This window comes from Melospiza melodia, chromosome 2, assembly GCF_035770615.1.
Source record: "Melospiza melodia melodia isolate bMelMel2 chromosome 2, bMelMel2.pri, whole genome shotgun sequence".
NCBI lineage: Eukaryota > Metazoa > Chordata > Aves > Passeriformes > Passerellidae > Melospiza > Melospiza melodia.
Genome location: NC_086195.1, coordinates 60,728,029 through 60,746,972, shown reverse-complemented (window position 1 = coordinate 60,746,972; position 18,944 = coordinate 60,728,029). Strand labels below are relative to the sequence as shown.

At 43.8% G+C, this 18,944-nt stretch overlaps 1 protein-coding gene across 1 annotated transcript; it reads right to left on the bottom strand.

Annotated features, from left to right (window-relative positions):
* Positions 1–598: 598 nt before the first annotated feature.
* On the bottom strand, positions 599–15,023 carry LOC134414166 (beta-1,4-galactosyltransferase 3-like). The gene is made up of 6 exons (XM_063148371.1): positions 14,505–15,023; positions 7,476–7,711; positions 5,710–5,900; positions 4,967–5,089; positions 2,179–2,283; positions 599–1,260 (listed from the first exon to the last, which is right to left on the bottom strand). Exons 1-6 carry the CDS (start codon positions 14,746–14,748, stop codon positions 1,119–1,121), a joined length of 1,041 nt encoding a protein of 346 aa, XP_063004441.1. The 5' UTR covers positions 14,749–15,023; the 3' UTR covers positions 599–1,118.
* Positions 15,024–18,944: the final 3,921 nt, after the last annotated feature.

Sequence of the window (18,944 nt, the reverse complement as noted above, 5' to 3'; positions counted from 1 at the left end):
CTGGACCTACTGCATTGTATTTAACTGTCTTTACATGTTGATGTGAAGGCAGGGTTGGGAGAGTTTCTTTTAGGACATTATTCCAATTGTGGAGAAGAGTGAAACTAGATGTTTGTAAGTACAGTGGCATGGATGCAGCTTTTCAGTGATGAAGGAGTTTTTGTGTCTTCAAGGAACAAGCCAAAATACCCTGTGTCACACTCTCAAAATAACTGGACCTGGCAGGCAGTGCTACAGACTCAGTTGGCAGAGAAAGTAAGTTTACAGCAAGGGCAAGGGTTTGGGCTGACTGTGTCAGTCTCACAGTCAGGTAAGTACAAATGCTTTCCTGCAGGGTCACAGCTCCACTGTTGACATGTTTGACCTCAAGGAAAAACTAATATTTAATTTCTCACCAGTATTTTATATTGAAGACAGCTCAGCATTCAGTGATACCTAATGTCTGAGCAACAGCTGTAGCAGTAGATTAATTTCCCTGCTCTGAGCAGGAGGTTAAACTTAGGTGACAGCCTCAGGTCCCACTCAGTCTGCATTACTTGCAGCTACAATAAAACAATTTCAACAGTTGTGGTTCAGGTCAGAAAAAAAAAATCAGGGATTTAAACTCTGGTTTGCCTGGTTTCAGGGCAACTTTCTCTTTTATTACACTCTCATTCAGTATTCTATAAAACTGTTCAGCCAAACACATAACTCCATTTATACTCAAATTTACAAAAGATATTTATAGAACAGTAAATGGCTTCAACACCTTCTCAAAATACAACCTGTCAGAGGCCAATCTGACAGAATGGCTTGCATCCCAATTAACACTTAAGTACAAAGCAGGACAGAGCTGTCCAGCTACTGAACAAAGGTTCCAGAAAGCTTGGATTTGCTTACTGTCACAGACATGGCTCAGGGGTCAGTTTTACAGTGACTTGGACTATTTTTACAGTAAGCCACAGACTGTTTAGTAGCTGTCATATCCTGTTCCTGGAGCCTCTTCTAAATCTGAAACAGTTTGAAGAAAAGGGAAAGGCAAAAGGGTTAATCTCAGGTGGGGCAGACGCCACAGGAAAATGGGAGAGATTGGCTGAATGCCCATGTGGCACCCAACCTCTGCTTTTGTTTTCAGTCCCTTAAGAGAATGGGGGAACATATCCAATGTCCACAGTGATCTTGGTATAAAGAGGATGCTTAGTCCTGGAAAGGAGCCTGAACTGTAATGTATTCATTCCATCAGCTTTCCATGTTTTTCTGGTGTTGTGTTGGGAAGGAGGCCTGAGGGAGAAAGAAGACCTGCAGTTAGAAGAAAGAAGGTAACATTGGCAGCTGAAGCTGCAGAAGAAAGAGTCTTCCAGAGGGCAGAAAAGCCCTGAGACAATTCTTCCCATGGTACAGACTGAACAGATTAGAGTAAGTTCACACTGAGTATTCCAAAGGAGGACAATTCAGACTGGACCCTGATCATAGAGGGAGACCAGTGAGGTGGCAGCTAGAGTCTCCAAAAACCAAGGAGCTGTCAGCAGCCTAGAGAGACCTGGGAGTGCAAGGCAGAAGTTTGCAGCCACGGTGTACATAGGCTGCTGTAGGTAGGTTTTTGACAGGGTTGTTATGGAAACCTGAGTTTTGAGATGATACAGAGAGATCTGCACTGCTGGTATGAGGAGCCTCCACCACACTTGACCCAACACCCTCCTCCAGCTCTTCTATATAAAACAGTCTTTGATAAAGTCTCTCATAGCACCTTTCTCATGTCTTCAAACTAGAATATTGCTTTCCACTATTTTAATGGCACGTTGTAACTCCACACAGACTGAACGGCAAGCTTTTAATATTGGGAACTTGTAACACAGTGCCCCTTCAAACTGAAATCTCCCTATTTATAAGACCGGCAATATTTTTTCCTTTAAGTTTTACTCCCTATATAATTTCATGTTTAAACCTAGTGTTAGCTTCCTAGCTGGCATCTGTCCTTCACAATAGGAAGAAAAGGCAGGAAACTAGGAGAAACCCTTCAAGTGTGAAGACAGGAGCTGAATGATTCAGTTGAAACTGACTGGGGGCTGCTTTTAAATAGCCTTCCTAAAGCAGAAAAAGCAGCAGTGACATGAGGCATATGCAGCCCGTGCTGGGGAAGGTGACAGCAAGAGCCAAGCTGTCCCAAGGCCCAGAGCAGTCCCCAGCCCCACCAGGTACCTCCTCCAAGGATCTGGGATCTCTGTCTCTTCCTTGTAGTCCATCACTCGGTAGCGGCCAATGTGAGGGGATGTCCGGACTATTTTCATTCCTGCCAAGTGAATCCTGTAAAACAACATACAAAAGTGTTTGCTTGGGCATAGAGATGTCACTTCCAGGCTTATGGTCAGAGATGATTTTCAGTGCTAATGCAATAAAAACAAAGTGCAGAAGCAGCACAGGGCCACATGACCTTCTCTAGCGGGCTCTAGGCCAGGCTTGGGCTAGAAAGCTCCCAGCTGCAGTGCACTTTGACATGGCACAAGGGGATTAGAGCAAGCAGGGAATGAACATCAGCATACAGAGCATTCAAGAGCAGTTCCCCTGACTCTGAAAAATGAGCATTATTCCACTTCCTCCTAAGAGTGCAGCTTTTGCTGCCTAGAGGTCCATCACCTAAACTTTAAGGGAAAAGAAAAAAAAGAAAAAGACCTCCAACTTGCAGTTTCTGAAAGGAAGCCAGTCCTGAGTTTCAAAATCAGATTAAGCCTCTCTTCTTTGAGAAGTGCCATTCATTCAGATGGCCTGATTAGACTGGTTCATAAAAGATTAGGGATAAATACAGGCACCAGACAAACATGTAAACTCAGCTGCAGTACAGTTAGATAAGAGAAGAGGAACTGAAGGCTCAGAATTCCAGAGCAGAGCTTCTAAGCCCAGCATTCTGGGTGACTTTCAAGCAACTCACAGCCCACTGCTGATAGCACCTATGTTACTATGCCAATAAAAAGTGCCTTCCACTAGTGCTACCACACCTCTGTTATCACAGGACAGCCCTCAGGCAGAGAAAATTCCTGTGAATGTAAGAATGAATGTTTGCTCAGTTGAGGTTATCTAACTGGCATGTTTGCAGCATTTGACTGCGTTCCATTGGGATCTGATACAGCAGGAATGTTATGAAGCTGAAAGGCCACAGAATTGAAAATATTTGTCAGGCTAGAGCCACCAGATGATTATAACACTTCACTGACAGTGTTATAGTTCCATTATTTCACATGGAGTTTTAGACAGTTTCTTTTTTTCTGAACATAAGCTTATGGCACATTCAACCATAAAGAGACAAAAAAGCAAGAACACTAAACTAGCTTTGCTGTCACAGTTTTTTGCATTGCAAATAAGACTAAAACTGAATTGTTAATACATTCATTTACTGGTAAGAAGAGTCCAAGAGACCTTCCTGTAGTTGAAAATGTTAACACATGAGTGGCTCCAATTAGAATAGTGTTTTCTTCTGGTATTTGCTACAACTTGTACTAGAGAGTACTGCAGTCTGGCAACTATAAGAGCAGCTGGCAGTTTTTTTTCATTAAATCTGCTTTTTAATAAGCAACATCCCAGAAAAAAAAAATCATCTTTGCACAGAATTTTTGAAAACTGGACACTGAAATGTCAAAAAAAAAAAGATGCATTATTTTTTTGATACATGGTAAGAAGTGCTTTAGCTACTCCCAAAATCCAGATCGCAGCTGGTCACTGAAGAACAGCCAGCTCATTCCTAACTTCTGCAGGCTGAGACTTCAGAATGTGAATAAATCATTAACAGGCATTGTCCACAGCCCCCATGTATCTCTGGGCCAAAACATTGCTAATCATTAGTGTAAGTTTTCTCTGAAAACATAGGCTCTAATTCCCTTCCAGGAAGGGCTATTCTGGGAACTATAGAATTCACTTGCCTTCCAGGATTCTCTTCAAAGAAGTGCACTCCTATGCATAACTGGCATGACTCTACCCTGGGTACCAAAAACCAAATTAGATGCCTAAGCTATACTAAGAGCAGCTGAATAGACCCAGCATTGTAGTACTTGATATAAAGATCTATTTTCCTGGCATTCTATTCCTTTCATAAATGCTGACTCTCTAAACAACCATACAACCTTTTAGTTGGCTTTCTCTGAAAGGCAAAGGAGGAATTCTATATTAGAAAATCTGGCTTTCAATTCCCAGATGAATGCTGCTTTGAAAAAAACCCTGTAACTTGTCACGTTACGCAAGACAAAAATAACAAAGGCTTCCATGGTCATTTTAGTTTTATAAACTCCCCATGAGCCTGCCTCAGTGCTGGATGGTGCACAGGAAGGTGCACAGTGCAATTCCAAAGCTGAATAAAGAAGCTGCAGCCATGATTCTGTATTTGAAGAATTCACATTAGGCAGAGCACCTGGAACTAAACTCATCTATAGAATGCTGCTGCCAAGGCAACCAAAGTACAAGAAAAACCATCAACTCTTGCTGTCACTGACTCACGCTGGTACACAGGCTCCTCCATCACCCAGCACTGCAGACAAAAGATAGAATTCCTTGTGCTCCTTAATCCCAAGTGTCAGTGATTAGGTAACACTTGGAGCAGCCTAAATGCACTTAACTTAAATTCCCAACTGTCTGAGAATTAGTTAAGCACCTTCTTATTCCTCAAGCTTGCAGATTCCTTCCCTCCCTTGGGGCTGTCAACATCAGTGGAGGCACTTGTCAACTACAAGTGGTTATAACCCCTTGCACTGAAGGCACAAGGATGTGAAATAACATTCTGCTCCCCAGAAATGAGAAAGCTTCATTTTCCCAGCACATAGTGATTGGATTCATAGGTTCTGACCATTTCCTGACATAAAGCATTCCCAATAGCAACAGCATTTGGGATTATAATGGTACTGCAAGCACACTAAGGAACAATGTGGTTGGTTCCTTTCCTAGGGTGCTGTTATGCTTCACTTGCCAGCGTAGATCCACTTCAACCTGTCCTGTGCACTGGTACCTTGTAGCAATGTCATCATTTTCACCACCATCGCCCCAGTAGGTGTTGGGAAACCCATTCATCTTCATGTAATGTTCTGGAGTCAGAGCAGACACGCCCCCAAAAAAGGACTTGTATGGCAGACTAAAAGAGAAAACAAACAGGCAAACAAACACCACCCTCCAAAAAAACCCAACCACCAAAAACCAGAGTTCACTATTGAAGGTAATGCCTGTCCTCCACAACTAACAGTGTGATCCAAGTCACACATACATTAATTGCATACTTGCAGGCACTCTCATGACAATGCCAAACCCCAAAACAGTAAACCCAGTGTAATTCCCATCATGTTCCATTCCCCTCAATGTTTCTCACCACGTTCCCCCAAAATTGACCAAAGTAAAGCTGGTTTCAAAGTTTGTATCTTGGATCAGTTTAAAGTACCTGTATCCTAGCACATCATATTCCACCTGATCCAATATTCCCACCTTATACTTTTTTTCTTAAAGGAAAGTCAAACAGAAACCTGCCAGTCATTTGCCAAGCTGAGCTAACTGTGGAACAGGGAACTACAGGCACGGAAACATTCAAGATTGCATGCTTGGGTCAAAAATATCCCTTTCTAGGAAGTAACTGCTGCAAAACTAACACACAGAAAACCTCATTAAGTTTGTGTCTTTCACTGTTCCCACCCTTTCCCATACTTTCTAACCGGAAGTGAAGCAACTGGAATATATCCACAGAAAGCAAATGGAGGCACTTACGTGTACTGAAACTTATCTATGGCACTGGCCATGTGCTTGGGATAATATTCATCACAAATGTACAGGTTATAATCATTCTCAGGCACCAGGTCAATGTCATGCAGGACAAGGCAGTCCCACTCTTCATCCTTCATGGCCTCCCGGACACCAACATTGAGCAGCTTTGCTCGGTTAAATGAACCAGTCCCTACCTGGAAAAGAAAACCTACATTTCTTCACCAAAACAACACAGATGTTGTAAGATAGCTCAGTTAAAATTTGTTTTAGTCAAAAAGCCTTATTCAAATGAATGAATCAATACTGGCTGCAAATTCTATGCTCCCAGCTTTGAAAATGTCACCCACCCTCTCCACAACATTCTCAACAATTGTCAGCTTTGCTGTGTCAGGGGCCTTGCACTGTTGGCACCTCTCAAGAGATCCATCCATAAGCCATTCCTCAGGTAAACAGTTGTACAGCAACACTTTTGCCCTGACTACTGTTTACTAAAACTTATAAATCAGAAAAAGATCTTGGTCAAACAAAAAGCTTCTTTGCCCTCCCAATAAACTATTGGTTTTAACTGATGAATCCAAAACTTGCTCCCTTGCCACTGATCTTTTGCAACACCAGTCCATGTCAGGTACGAAAGGCTGCTTGACCTGCACAGACTGCCCTGCCAAGCCACATGTTTGTATGTGACATAGACTAAAAATATCCAGCTTCACTCCAGCATTCAGTCTCCAATTCTGCTCAGCAGTCACACTGAAGCTACAGACAAACCACATGGAAATCTCAGAAAGAGGAAAACAAAAGTTACAACTGCGCTGGGTTACAAAAGGAAAGCTGTGGGGTGTAACCAAACTCTACTTTCCTCTACATCATTTTCAGACAAACTCTTAAAGAAGGGTCGGTTGCAGCAGCTGCCCAGTGCACAGCCACCCCTCAGGATACAGCTGGGTGTTACATAAGGAAAAAAGAGGCAGCCCTGTGAGGCAGGGTAGTGTTTCCTTCTCTTCACACTCAGCTGTGGTACCTCCCTCCGGTAAAGCAGCAGTCCCACCCATCCTGAAGGGTCTCCACTAAGGGGCCATCATGAACTCAATGGCACCAGCAGAACACCTGGCAACAACCACCAAGGACCCCAAAAATATTCTGTCCCTCATAGGACTACATCATTCCATTGTGAAACTCCCTGCCCTGGGAGGTACCACCTGAACCTGACCACATATCATCTCTATTTGGGGACTTGGGACACCATCACTGCTCAAGGGACCCAGAGGAGGACCAGACCTTCCATAGGACCACCGTTTTCAACACTGCAGCCATCACTTAATCAGGCTGTGACCACCATCCTGACCAACAGGGGGACAGGCTGTCACTTAAAGCCAGTGTTTTTGTATTAATGCATTTATTGTAATCTTTCTATTAAGTTGTAATTCCGATCTGAAATCTTTCTCAAGGTGATTGCCTGGCAGTTCATTACTCCTGCTGGTTTACTTTCAAACCAGCACAACCACTTAGTGACAAATTTATACCCCCAGGAAAAAAAAAAAAAAACCACAACAAAACCACAACAGAACCAAATAATAGCAGAAGGATGATCTTGACAAGAGGTACATTATTTCAATCACTAGGAGCCATGGAGGCAGGACAGCTATCTGACCTCCTCCCAGCCCATGCATAAAACACCATTTCCACATCACAAGAGTCACATTTCTTCTTCAGAACCCAGCCCTTAAGTGGTGTGGCTGAGCTCCCAGCAGGCACATTAGACTTGGATTTACCTGCTGGATCAGGTAGATGGTGTAGCTGAGCTGCTGGCGCTGCAGGAAGGGATGGATGTAGTAGAGAAGGTGGCGGAGTTTCTTCTCCTGGTTCCTGTAGGCCACGAGGATGGCGGATTTGTAGCGGGCAAAGCAGTGAGGTGGCCTGTAGTGGCCACCAGACTGAACAAAAGGATTTCTTTTTATGATCATCCTTTCACTAGGGAGCACCTTGAAGGTGATGGTTAATGGACCAACTGTAAGGAGAGACAGAAAAAAGAATCAGCAGGAGAAACATCAGTGATCTATCTTTTTTCAGACCTATGACATCAGCTACCCATGTTTGCTCCTTCAGACAGCAGCCCCACCAGAGGAGAGTTAACAACACCCACGCAGGTGTGGCTCAGGGATGAATTTCACTGCTGCCTGCTGGCCAGCTCAGCACCAGGGGACACACACACACACCACCTGCCAGGCATGCCGAGCCCAGGCACGGCCAGCAAGCCCCACCGGGCTGCGGCACAGCTGCTGCTCCCTGGGACTGCCTGCCTGCTACAGCCCGGTGCTGCTTAGATGAGATCCTTGAGTAAGCGGATTCGCTGAAAGAAACAGCGCTGAAAATTATTCAAGATGAACAGACACATCTGCTTTTGCTACCCATTTGGAAAATTTCTCTAGGCCTCTTTCAGAAGAGATTCAGGGACAAAGATGTGCAAGTGGATATTCAGCAGGTCAGGGGAGAAACAGTTTGAAGCCTGGATGAATAGAAATGCTTAGAAAATGTCAGTTCTACCTTTAAAAGCATTTCAAGTTCAATTTGATGTTACAATCACATGCCACAATAGCTGAATTTGCTATATTATTTCATTTTATACACTTTGATAAGCAGGCAGTACTTCAAAATCTGGGAGAAGCAGATGACAGACCTGAGAAAGAATAAAGATATTATATTTTCAGGAACAGGCACAGGATAGCAAAAGAAACTATACATGGTTGTTGTTCTACTCAGCACCTCTTTTTAAAATACAAAATATACTGGATATCTTCAAGAGCTATTGCCTAATTATAAAAAAATCTGCATTTTTACATGAATTCTTCCATTCTTCAGATGGAAAAATACTGACAAGTCATAAGTGAAAAAGAATCCATATAAAGTGTCAATGCCCATTTTAACACAAGCCTCATTGTTACAGTATAAATAAACAAATTCTACAATTATCTAAATGCCTGTACTCCTGGGTTGTGAGAAAAGCTTCCAGAAGCAGCAGAAAACTTGTATTTATATAGAAATCAGTGTGTCTTAATGGTTTTCTACAACTGTGAACTTTTAAGAAAATAATACACAGATGCAGAACAAGATTACCATCCAATGCTTAAACGAACTAGGAAAAAACTTTCACCCAAATCATAATTAGAAGCTGGCGATTTCAAATGACAGTTCTATTAAAAAATTCTTTGCAGGCCATGTTACCAAAGGCAAAATCTTTTTTTCGCCAAAAGTGTGCAAGGCAAGTTTGTAGCTGGTGGTGGTTTTTTTTTTTTTTTTTTTTAATAGCTATAAACAAGATTTTCTTTTCTTTCCAAGCTGATAATTAACACTATGGCTGTCCTAAATCAAGGTTTTAGTATCTTCTAAGTGAGACTCCCTCTTAAACCACTGAAATAAATAATTCTCTCAAAAACCTTCTGATAATGAAGCATGGGAGAGAGAAAGCAAACATTTAGGCCTAGTGTTTAGGAGCTTTCATTTCAGCAGGAGAAGGTACAGGTGTGTTTTATGACTAAATAAGCAAGTGAGTCCAGAATATGCTTCCTTCAGTCCATCCGACATTCAAATCTCTGCTACAATTCTAACAAAAACAAACAAAAAAATTGAGCCTGCCCACATCCACATCCTGTTTAACTGACACAGAAAGAAGCAACATCCCTCCACTGGTTTTGGGGGTTTGGGTTTTTGGGGTTTGCTTGGTTCATTGGTTTTGGGTTGGTTGCAGGATTTTTAGAGCAGTAACATGCTTAATGAGTAAATTTGCCCTAAAATTCAAAGTGTCCATTCTGAACCAGGGAACATTTTGCTACTATGAGGAAGCTGGTACACCTCACATTTCTGATGGGCAAACCTGTATTTGATAAGTGTCTCCTTTCCTCCCTCAAGGAACACACAAATGGCATTTCCTGAAGGTCAGTCTGAAGAGCCACTCATCCCATTTCTCATGCTGTCAAAAATGTCTGGTCTGAATCTTACTGTGTGGGTTTTCATTGGTTTCTGTTGGTCGGTTTGTTTTTAAAAAGAAAGCCTGACTTCTGCTTGTCAGCAAGATTTTGCAATAGCTGACTCTTAAACATCACTTTTCAGTCCTTCTCCAACTACTTAAAATACAGGAGAATTTGATTTTCACTGCATTACCCGCAGCAGGAAAGCAGAGTACACTGCCATATATTTGTACCCAAAACAGAAGAGCGGTTCTTCAGAGAATCATTGTGAGGGCTGAGAACCTAGGTCACATTTACAGTGAACATTTCATGAGGTTATCTTCTACCTCTGTGCAGGCAGCTTCCCTTTCCACCCTTAAGACTCCCATCTTTCAGTCCAACAATGTTATCAACCTGTAGTTTATGTTGCTGTTTAGATTAATGGACTCCCTGATTATCAGATCTTTCAACCTAAAGCACCATTAACCACTGATTTGATGACAACTGGAGCTTGCTAAAGAAGTATTCAGGGATTTCAACTATAGATCATTGCTCTAAAGAAAAAATAAGAAAGGGAATTAATCCCTTTTATTCTCCCACAAAGGCAAGGTTTTGTTTTCTGTAAAACAACTGGGACTCTGTATTGCAGAATAAGATTCTGCAGCAACAATCTTCAAATCCCAGAAAAAATAAGACCTTAATTTGAATGTAAAGGCATGAGCAGGACAATGTGAATAGCTTCACTCCTGTTCTCTCCTTCCATACCCAAGCATTTTCCAGGTTTTTCAAGATACTCTGTTCTCCTATGCTGCCTGGCTCCAGACCTCAAAAAAATCAGCTCAGAAACTCAATCTGGAATATGCCAAGGGAAGGAATAAAAAAAAAAAAAGAGTGTGACTTACATCCCCAAAACCTCTGGCTGCCCTACACTCCTTGGCTACAAGCTACATTCCGGCTCTCATGTCTCCCTGCTGTCCAACTAACAAAAGGCTAATGCAATCTAATCCAATTAATTCCCAAATGTGAACAGAGCACTTGCAGGCTGGACCAAAGAGGGATAAATAAAACTGCCAAAGCACAGCCTTGGAAAAGGAGGAAAAAACCATCTTACACATACTAGGAAGGACAGGATCCCTGTTGAGGCAGGGTACAGAATCAACACCCTGAAGTGTCCAAGCAATTTTTCCATGGCCAATTTTGTCATGGTTCCAAAGATGTTTCTGTGCCTGTACCATCACACAGAGGGTGTTTAATGAATATGAAACTTCAGTGTACAGTTAGGTCTCACAATTCTCTCTCTGTGTTAGCTAGTGCCACTGACAGCACACTCCCTGCTTGCTTCACTCCCTAGACAACACATTTCCCTGTGAGGGGACCTATGGACCTTGGCCATATCTATCCCACCTTAGGAAAGGAACTCCAGGACTTCTGAACTCAGAGTTTGCAGCTGTAACCACCAAGCCCAATGAGAATAACCAGAACTTACACAAGATGAACAGACAGGAACAGTAGCATGGGTGAATGCTGCACTCAGATACTGCAGCACCACACACTACATTAACAGAGTCATATTTCTGTAATTCTACCAGTGCTTAGGGAAAAAATAAAAAATCAGACCAACAGCTTTCATTTAAGCATCAGTTTCTAATGATAGAATACAAGGCTGCCTCAATGGCACCCGAAAATAAATCTCAGCATTAGCACTGCCACTTCTTTATTTCTCTTTCAATCCAAGAGAAGAAACTCTGGCAGCATTAGAAAACATAGCAGGAGCTACTTAATACAACAGATGGTCCTGCTCATGAAAAGGTTATGAAAGATGGGAGTGAAAGGCAGTAACTACTATAAGAAGGGCTTGGAAAAAATCCTTCCATAGCATGAGCAAATTATAAACAGCAAACTTACAGACAGAACTTTCAACTGTTAAAGTCCTCGAGGGCCACACCAACTTATTCAGCACGTGCCATGCATGAAGGAAGGTACCCCTTTAAACCAAACCAGAAATAATACAATACAGCCAAATCTTCTAGCACCAAACTTTTTCTTTGTGAGTGGAAAAGATGAACTGAAGCAAGGTAACTTGCATGCAATGTGAGAAAGTCAGATTTTGAATTTAAAAGCTATTTAGTTATGTTTAACGAAGTATAACCCTGGCATATAAGCACTTCACTTTTTCTAAAAACAGAGGAGGAAGAAACAGGCAATGGGTGATTTGTGTAGAAACTTTAACTTCTGAGGGAACTCAAGTAATTTATTCACTATATTAGTGAAGACACTGAATACCTGCAATGCTTTTCAAGTTCTTGGTCACAAAATGTTCAGTGGACACCACTAGGTGTTTAAAAGCACCACTAGTCAGCAGGAGTCTAGTTCCTCCAAGGCAGAGATGATTAGCAATTACACTTCAATTCTTACTTCACAGCCCTGGAAGAACCAAGTTGCTGCAGATTCAGGAGACAGGAAACAGACAGATGAGCTGCAAGCTGATTAACATTCACACAGTTATCAAAATGATCTACTACATATATAAATGGAAAAAGTGCTGCACTTCATAAAAGCCCTGATGCAGAAACCATTTAAGCCATTTGGCATCCTTCCAGGTACTTTAACACACTTTAGAGTGGGCACTGTGACTTATTACCAGCTCTGAGCAGGAGGCTGAGTCCTCAAGAATTGATTTGAAATCTCATTTAATAGAGTTTATGAAATTAATATTAAAAGGCATTGCTCTCTGCAATATAATGCTTCCAAGAAACATCAGTCTCGTGAGAGATGATGGCAACAACTATTCAAGACATTTATAAAGTATTTATCTCAATTCATATGTGCCCATCACATATAAAACAAGGGACAACTCCCTCACAAACAGCATGCTTCTCAGCTAAGAAAAAAGCAAAACACCCAGAAGAGGCTGGCATGCAGTGACAGAAGCAGTAATTTACATCCTATATTTCCAGGGAAATACCACTGAGTAAAAGTTAAGCAGTAGCAGAGACCTCATTTTTCTGAAGCTGAATTTGTATCAGTGCTCCAAATTACTTGTGTTTCACTTCAACAATGGTTCATATGCTCAGCTCAGTATTTTCATACAGCAAAGCTTACACAGTTACTTTGCTCATGGTTGGCTTTTTTTCCTCCCAGACAGCTTGCTGTTTGTTTCTGTCTGTGACTAACATCATGTTTCCATTTTAGCTCTGAAGTACCGCCTCCAGGACCATGCCCTGCTCTCAGCACTCTCAGTGATGGGCAGAGGAGGAGTTCTTCAAAAGATTTCCCAGCTCTAAGAGCACAGATTAGTGTAATTTTACTCTGTGTCCGCCTCCTCCATACATGCCACTGCTTTTACTTATCTGATGGTTTGCAGGCAAGCTGCAGAATTGTTTGGTTCTTTCTTTTTGACACTAAAGCTGTCTCATTTGACTCTTTAGGAGAGAGGATTTTCATCAGTAGTGGACACAAACTAGGTGCAGTCACATTTCTGCTGTGCTTTTTCAAATAAAACAATTCAGCCTGAAAAAAGGAATTGTAGCTCCCCAGAACTGAATGGGCTGCAGTGCACTGAGACCACGACACCAGCACCTGTGCAAAAAGGCTCTGTGCTACCAGGATTTCAGGAGTTGGTAGAGCCATTTCTATGGGAAATGCTGAAACACACACCCAAAGCTATCTTACACTTTCATCATACACACCGTGTGTACTTAGTTTAACTGCAAGCAACAGGGGAAGGAAGAAAACATCTCAAAAGAACAAGCACCATTACAAAAGTTGCAGCCTGAGCAGGCTCATCCAAAGGGTCCCAGCAGAGCTCTCCAACCTAAGTAAGCAACCTGACATAAAAGCACTGGCTTCCCACAGAGCTTCCACGTGAACCAAGGTCAACCATTTGCTCCTAATGGACTCCATGTGCAGTGATCAGCTTTCCTAGAACAGCAGTCCAAGGCTAAGGGCTAGGTGTAGACAACATTTAGACATGCAGAAACCTGTGTAGTATGGAAAAAGCTGACAAGAGTAACTTACCACATGGTACTCTAAGAAGGTGATGGCCCAAACCAGCTGTAAGTGCATGCTGATGGAACTGAATCCATTCATGGCTGGCTGAGTCAAAGGGATTCACTACTGCCTGAGCAGCACCACCACTTTACTGGAAACACACCTGCTTTATACACCTGGTTTGACTTTGTACTGACTTAAAATTTCTCAACTGTTTTAGTACTGCAACAGCTGGATGAATGCTGCTTCTTGGATCAGCTCTGGTTTGGTCCTACTGAGAATACAAATTAACCTGTGACCAGATTTTTAAGTCTAACAAAGAAGTTTCTAAGCCTAAAGGATGTGTGACAATCATAGACTAGAAGATCACCATGAAGAGCAAGGTGCCATCCTCATACATCCTCCTTAAGCTGATTTCAAGTCAACTTAATCAATTTATATTGAACTACAGATTTGATATAAGGCTTAAGACAAAGAACCAAGGTGTTAAAGTCAGAAGTCAATATTATGCAGTTTCTAAATTGTTGGGTCACTTTACACAAGACTGCCAAAAAAAAAAAAAACCAAAAAAGCATTACTAACTTGATATTATCACCATGCACTGTTTTCGCTTTTGCTCTACAATCTTGACATCTGTGTAACCAAACTCTCAATATTGGAAATTTTTAGGCCAGTAAAACACTTTTCCCCGCACAAGCAGTAAAACAACACGGGTTGTTAACAGGAGAGAATTTTGGCAGCGTAAGTACACCGGCACACCTGTTTCAAAGTTTGTAGAAGATACAACTTACATTTATGACACCTTCAGGGTTATGAAGGAGGTTCTTTCAAACCACCTTCCCAGGGTTTTTGGAGGTTCATACCTACCCAGGACTGGGGACTGCGCTGAGCAGTAGGGCATGGTGTCCTCACTGGGAGCCCGGGTGAACAAGCTGAGGTTTGTGTACACATCGTGGGGCTTCGAGTAATCCACCACCACCACCTGAGGCGCCTCTACAAACCCGCGGAACACACGCGAAGGTCCGCTTCGGTAGAGGATCAGGATAAATATTGCTTGGAAGACAAACACAAACAGCAGGAAACAATGATTTTCCATACGGGAGAGGAACATAGTTTTTAGCCCATGCTCCAGGATCAGGGCGGCGAGGAGCTGAAGTGCCTTCCAGGGGCTGCCGTTCCACGCTCGGGGCTACATCGCTGTGCAGACCTTCTCCTCCTCCCCCTCCTTCTTCTCCTCCAACTTTCTGAGGCGGCAGCGTGCTCCCCTAGCTGGGCTTCATCAGGACGCCGAGAGCCAGACCTCCCCTTCGCGGTGCGAGCTGAGCCAGGCGGGCTGGAGGAAGGGACGAACCGGCCGAGCCAGAGCCAGCCCGCTCGGAGCCCCGGGGCAGCGGCACGGGCTCGCTGTGGCACAGGCGCAGCGCCCGCCCTCCCCCGCCCGCCTTCCCGCGAGACTACAGCTCCCAGAATGCACGGCGGGGCAGGGCGGGCCCCTGGCCGGGCCGTGCTGCCGCTCAGCATGCTGGGAGATGTAGTCATCTTCCCCCCTCCGTCAGCGGCCGAGGAGGGAGAAGGATGGGGTGGCTGCTGAACTGCACCCCGTGTCTCTCTCGTCGGTGAGACGAGACCCCGACTGCTGTCTCCACTTTAAATTGGCTATTAAACTGGTCAGGGAGAGATGAATGGAAATTTAGACATTGCAATGGACTGCCCAGGGAGGTGGCGGAATCTCCGTCCCTGGAGGTGTGTAAGGAAAGACTGGGCGTGGCCCTCAGTGCCATGGGCTGGTTGCCGTGGTGGTGTTCGGTCATAGGCCGGACTCAATATTATCACAGAAGTCTTTTCCAAACTGATTGATTGGGTGATTCTGTGGAATGGATACACCTCAGCCAGTGCCTAAAGGGACCACAGCAGCCTGGCCGCTGTTGGAGGCCTCCTGCCATGGCCATGCTGCCCTGAAAAATTTAAGCTTTTATGCCCCTCTCTTCTCTGGCTGATTTTGAAAAAAGGTGGGGCTTAGATTGTGCTGTCAGTCATTTGTCTGCTCTTATGTGCCTGCTTTTTCTTAGAGGAAAAGACATTTTACAGATATTAAATTCCTACACGGCTACGAAGAAGAGTTTGTGTTGGCCGCGTTTGCACTGGGGAGAGGGTTAGAAGGAAATCTGTGAGGGGGAGCAGGCTCCCAGAGCTCAGCACCAGGCTCCAAGAGCTCAGCACCAGGCTCCTTGAGCTCAGCACCAGGCTCCCTGAGCTCAGCATCCCGCTCCAAGGCATGGCCACTGGCCCAGCAGCCAGCCCATGAGTGCTGGCCCAGACCAGGTACAGCACTGAGTGCTGCCCAGACAGACTGCCAGCCCCTTTACCAGGAGATATTCTAAAGCTGTCTGGACACAGTCCCGAGGAATGTGCTCTGAGGGACCCTACTTGAGCGAGAGGGTTGGACCAGATGGTCGCCAGTGGTCCCTCCCAGTCTTATCTGTTCTGTGATTCATGTGCTGCTGTTTGCCTTCCAAATGGGATGGCATGGCAGGAAGATGTTGGGAGAGTGATATCACTTTTATGAGGAGCTGGGACTACTCTTGCTTCAGAGTTGGACTGAGATGCATGAGACACATCTATGGGAAGCTTGATCTCAGTCATTCTCCTGTGCAGAGCAATCCATGATTCAATTAAAGCGGATTGCTTAAGGCCTGGATGCAAATTGTCATCATTTCACATTTAATTTTAACTTAATTGGGTTTTTAAATAAAAAATGTAGAGAACTTTTCTTTTCCTCAGGCAAAGTCTCGCTTTACTGAAATCCATGCAATGCTGCTGCCACAAGGTTGCTTTTTTTGTACACCTACATCTACTGTTTACATTCTCCTTGTGCCATTCCCTCTACAATGACAGCAAACCCACCCTGCTTGCCGTCCCCTCCATAAAACAAAGCAACGCTCACTGTTCTGCTGATAGCTCCAGCAAGTACAGTGTCAAGGACAGGAAAGAATTAATCTCTGCATCAGCTGAGAAACAAAGAAAGGAATCAGATTTTCATGGTATGACCTGGGGCTGCAGCTGGCAATTGTTTCAGGGCCAGTAGTGCTTTATGTTTCTCTTGCAATCCCTCCTTGGGTCACAGTAGGAAATCTCAATGTAGGAAGAATTTGGACAAAGCATGTCTGCCTCCCTCTGTCTTGGAGAAGGGAGCAGGTGGACCATTAGAGCCGCCCCACTTCAGTGGCTCTGCAACTTCCTTGCAGTCAGGGCGTAGTTGTAAAAATTGCCACCCTGTGCCAGTTCTTGGGCAGAAGAATGAGGTCAGATGTAAACAGCCTACCCTAATCTGTATTTTCACCTGTGCGTATATTTGCTCTCCAGACTGGAAAACTAAATACAGGCAGATCAGCTGTGTGCAGAGGAACCAGCCAGCATGTGTTTCTCTGTGAGCTCAGGGAACTGAATCTCCAGGTATGTCTCCCTCAGGAGCCTTCCAAACCAAATACAGTTCCTCTCCTTCCCCTTCAGCTATCAGCACTGGAATGAGTGGATCATAAACCCAACCACGAGCCTTTTCCTCACCAGAAAGCAAGCAAGCCAGGAAGAGCAAAGTACAGGTCAGAACTTCATGGTGCCAGCAGGTCTGAGCCTTTTCAAGGTCACAGTGCTCCTGTTTTTAACAGAGCTGTGGAAACTAGGGTGTGTTTTGAATTAAAAATGAATTGGATTGCTTAAATGCAAAAAAAAAAAAAATAATGTAACTGTCTCCACTGAAGTGTGGAAGGGAGGTGGGAGGAATTTTAGCAATCTTTGTGCAGAGATTTATTGAGGGCAGTGATGGAGGAAAACAATGTGAGACTGGATCTGTAAGAACCAGGCACTGGGCTGGATTCACAGTCAAAGGTCTGCCTTTCTCATTTTCACACAGCTCCCTGGGAAATTAAGTTGAATGCATTAAAAAAAAAAAAAAAACCAAAAAAAAAAACAACAACAACAAAAAACCAAACCTAAACCAAAAAACACCCAAACCAAACACTATCTTTAACAGAGCTTGAAATTAGGTTTGTGCAAGAGCCTCTGGATTTTCCCAAGGGAGGGGGCTTTCCCTCCCTCCAAGTGTGGTTTCACTTCCAATCAGGCCCAAACATGATGAGAGACTGAGGGGGTGCCTCTCTCTGTTTAATGAGATTCATTCTTGCTTGCTCTTTTTCTCTCCCTTTCTCCTCTGTGCCCTGTCCTCTGGGGGCTGCACTAGATCCCTACTGAAAGTGCAGTAAAGTGGCTTTGGGAAGCTTTGCCTTGAAGATGCAGGGCCCGAGGAGGGGAGGAGCAGCTGGTGTAGCAGAGTGGTTGACACCAGGCTGGGTGCTCATACAGTGCTGGTCAATGTGCATTATCCAGTGCCCTCTCAGTCCCCAGGGGTTCCATTAAGGCAAGAGGAAGGTAGCATTAGTCCTTCTACAGCTGGATGCTTTCAGCCAAGCAGAGCTGTCCCTCATTTTTGGGGAGTGAGGTGGTTTTAAACCATGACACTGCGTCTCCTAGTGAGGTGCACGTTTCAAGTACTATGGCCATAGCAGTTCTTTCTCAGCCTTTTGCAGGACCTTGGCTTGTAAACTTCACATTGTTCTTCTAGCAACATTTTTGTGAATGTGATTTTTTTTTTTATTACATAGGCATGAATTTGGCTTGTTCTCTAGTATGCTAAATTTTCAGCAAGGCTTCCTCAGAGGAGTTTTAAAACTGCTTCCACATTTCTGAGAGGTGGATGCCCTGCTGTTAAAAAACCCAGAGAGGTGATGTCATGTGCCTTGAACCAGTGATAGAGTAAATTAGTGAGAGCTTTAGAAACAGAACCTGGATATCCAAGCTTTTCCTAGGCTTGTGGAAGAGCCAACAGTGGGCTCCTGTCAAACAGACATTTCACTGATAGGCACCCTTCCCCTTGGGATGGAGAACTGACTGCCTGCCCTGTGTTTTGACCACAACTCACTTCTGAGTCATGGTCAGCACCTTTACAGAGCAATCTCATTTGGGATGGACACCATGCCCATAATGACTGCTAGAGATACCATGAGACTCTGGAGTTTAGCCTATTTTCTCCTGTCTCCTATTTCCTTTATCTCCATAATGCAGGCAGCGGTCTCAGGTACCTGAAATGTTTTGCTTGACTTTCACTTGTAACATTTAGGTCAGAGGAAGAATGAAATGAGTGGCCTTGAAATGAGAACACTTAAAATAGTTACTTTTCCCATTATAGATTCTGCTGTGTTTTCCTGGAAAAGGAGTAAGGACTTAGGCTGCAGACAAGACAATGCAATATCA

What these genes read in the sequence shown, in the direction of transcription:
- LOC134414166 (XM_063148371.1), bottom strand. Translation starts at nt 14,748, where the DNA reads ATGTTCCTCTCCCGTATGGAAAATCATTGTTTCCTGCTGTTTGTGTTT. An exon ending in CCATCTACCTGATCCAGCAG is followed by an intron (nt 5,901 to 7,475) that starts GTAAATCCAAGT and finishes TTTCTTTTCCAG; the next exon opens with GTAGGGACTGGTTCATTTAA. An exon ending in ATCCCAGATCCTTGGAGGAG is followed by an intron (nt 1,261 to 2,178) that starts GTACCTGGTGGG and finishes TTTCTCCCTCAG; the next exon opens with GCCTCCTTCCCAACACAACA.